Source organism: Nannospalax galili, unplaced genomic scaffold, assembly GCF_000622305.1.
Source record: "Nannospalax galili isolate Female #2095 unplaced genomic scaffold, S.galili_v1.0 scaffold136, whole genome shotgun sequence".
NCBI lineage: Eukaryota > Metazoa > Chordata > Mammalia > Rodentia > Spalacidae > Nannospalax > Nannospalax galili.
Genome location: NW_008340872.1, coordinates 3,360,328 through 3,362,916, shown reverse-complemented (window position 1 = coordinate 3,362,916; position 2,589 = coordinate 3,360,328). Strand labels below are relative to the sequence as shown.

The window sequence follows — 2,589 nt, the reverse complement described above, 5'->3', positions numbered from 1 at the left end:
AGAGGATTTTGGTGTACTTAGTATGTGATATCTTCATTCATTAATGACTGTAAACCCTTTTCTGACCCATACTCTTCTGAGTGCTAAGATGCCTCAGAAAGACAAAGAGGGCATGAAATGATATTGTGACTGACTTTTGAATGCGTCTTATATTGGTTACATAGTCATATTTCAAGGTGTATTCTGTTCTAATTATTGTGTATTTTTGTTTGTTTTTTTAAAGAAAATCTAATACTTCCCACTGCCTTACCTCCCTTAAATTCAACAGCCTTTTTTGAATTACATCTAGAACAGGAAAGAAAACAGATAAAAAGGATAAGGTGGGTTGGAAGGCTCATGAGACTTCTGTTATTTATGCATTGACTGATTAACCCAGTCGGTGGTGGTCCTGGGCATTTAACTCAAGGTACTGTACCTGGTACGCAAACATTGTGCTACAGAGCAGTACCCTACAGCCCCATCCTACTTGTTTATTTGATTGCGATAAGGACTTGCTATAGCCCAGAATGGTCTCACACACACTAAACTATATGGCTGAGGCTGTCCTTAAACATTCAGTCCTCCTGCATCCCCAGTGCTGCACACATGGGTCACTAAATCCAACCATGCCCCCTAATACCAGTCACCTAAACTTTTGTGATTAGTCAGTTGCACTGGAATTCACTTGTATATGTAATAATCTTAAGATTATGTTTCTGATAGTTAGACAGAATTAACAAGGCCTGGGGACTGGTGAGATTGTTCAGCAGTTAAGGGTACATGCTGCCTTTGCAAAGGACCTGACTTAGGCTCCCAGCTCCAGGGAATCCAGTGTTTCTAGCCTCCCAGGAATCCATACTAACATGCACATACCCATACACAGACACACTTAAACACATAATTTTAAATAAAAATAAATCTTTTAAGATTTTATGGGCATGGTGGCACATGTCTTTAATCCCAGCACTTGGGAGGCAGAGGCAGGCAGATCTCGATGAGATGGGAGGGCAGCCTGGTCTACATAGGAAGTTCCAGGCCAGCTTGGGGCTATAGGGAAACCATTTCTCAACGAATAAAAAAAGATCAGGAAAAAAGAAAAAGTGATTTAGTTTTGGAAAGTGCAAAGGAGGCTCAAACCACATTGATGTAGAGGTCTGCCTTGGGGCAGGCCATTTGTTCATAAGGATGAGTCAGAAAGGGGTCATCAGATCAGTGCCCAACTTCTCAGTAAGGCAGTTAAGATCTAGAAATACAGAATAGTTTTATTGAAGTTAGTTACACAACTATCTTGACCAAAGCCAGCATGTCTACTTTTGACTTGTGGATCATTTGTTTCTCTGCTTCCATTAATAACTAATATAACCACCCATTAAAATAGTACAGAAACTATATGAAAAATTAGTTATATGTCTGCATTATTCCAAGCAGTAACTTGGTTTATAAGTATCAACAAAGAGTGGAAGGGTATACACTGAAACATTAAGCACATTAACTCAAGTAAAGGAAATAAATTCTTAAGCTAACTATATTAGTAAATAGAAAATGTATTTATGAGGGCTAGGGAGGTGGCTCAGCAGTTAAGATACTGGCTGCTCTTGCAGAGGATGCAGGTTCTATTCCCAGCACCACATGGAAGCTAGTAGCCATTCGTAGCACCAGTTCCAGGGGATCTGACAGCCTCTTCTGTCCCCCACAGGGATTGCACAACATGGGTGCACTTATATACATGCAGGCATAACACTCATACATACAAAATAAAAATAAATAAACCAAAACAATTTTTTGTGTTTTTACATCTCTGTTTATTTAAAGATACACACACAGGTACTTTTTAAAATATTTTATTTTATGTGTATGCGTGTATTTCCTGCATGTAGGTAAGTGCACGTGTGTCATGCAGTGCCTGCGGAGGAGAGAAGAGGCTGTCGGATCCCCTGGAGATGGAATTAGAGACAGTTGTTAGCTGCCATGTGGGTGCTGGGACTCGAACCTGGGTCTTCTGCAAGAATAGCCAGTGTTCTTAACCACTTAGCCAACTCTCCAGCCCACCAAAACAGTTTTTAAAAAGAAAATGTATTTAACATGGGCTGTCGGATGCCCTGGAGATGTAATTAGAGACAGTTGTTAGCTGCCATGTGGGTGCTGGGACTCGAACCTGGGTCTTCTGCAAGAATAGCCAGTGTTCTTAACCACTTAGCCAACTCTCCAGCCCACCAAAACAGTTTTTAAAAAGAAAATGTATTTAACATGTTTCTCATCCAGTCATTTGTTTTTTCAATTAAAAGGTCAGAGATGGAGAACTGGATAAAGCTGCCTGGGTGTCAGCACATTATGGACACCAAGTGTGACTTTTCTTCAGCCAACCTAGATGTCTATGAGGAAGTTAAGTTGCATCTAAGAGCAGAACAAGGAAACAGCTCTTCTTCATGGATTGAGGTTGACTCATTTGTGCCATTTAAAATAGGTAAGAGGGGCTTGAGATGGCTGCATGGTTAAGAGCAGTGGTTGCTCTTGCAGAAGACCTGGGTTTGAATCCCAACTAACAACTATCTGTAACTCTAGTTCCAGGGGATCTGGCTCCCTCTTCTGTCCGGCACGGGCATTGCACAG

General features: G+C 40.9%; 1 protein-coding gene across 2 annotated transcripts in view; it reads left to right on the top strand.

Moving 5' to 3' along the window:
* The first annotated feature begins 2,270 nt into the window (after window positions 1–2,270).
* LOC103736455 (interferon alpha/beta receptor 1-like) overlaps window positions 2,271–2,589 on the top strand; it is a 31,930-nt gene continuing 31,611 nt past the window's right edge. For both annotated transcript variants that reach the window (XM_008835964.3, XM_029564894.1), the window contains exon 1: window positions 2,271–2,443. In XM_008835964.3, the coding sequence (XP_008834186.1) occupies window positions 2,272–2,443 (172 nt within the window). In that variant the 5' untranslated portion in view covers window position 2,271. The remainder of the gene's footprint in view (window positions 2,444–2,589) is intronic.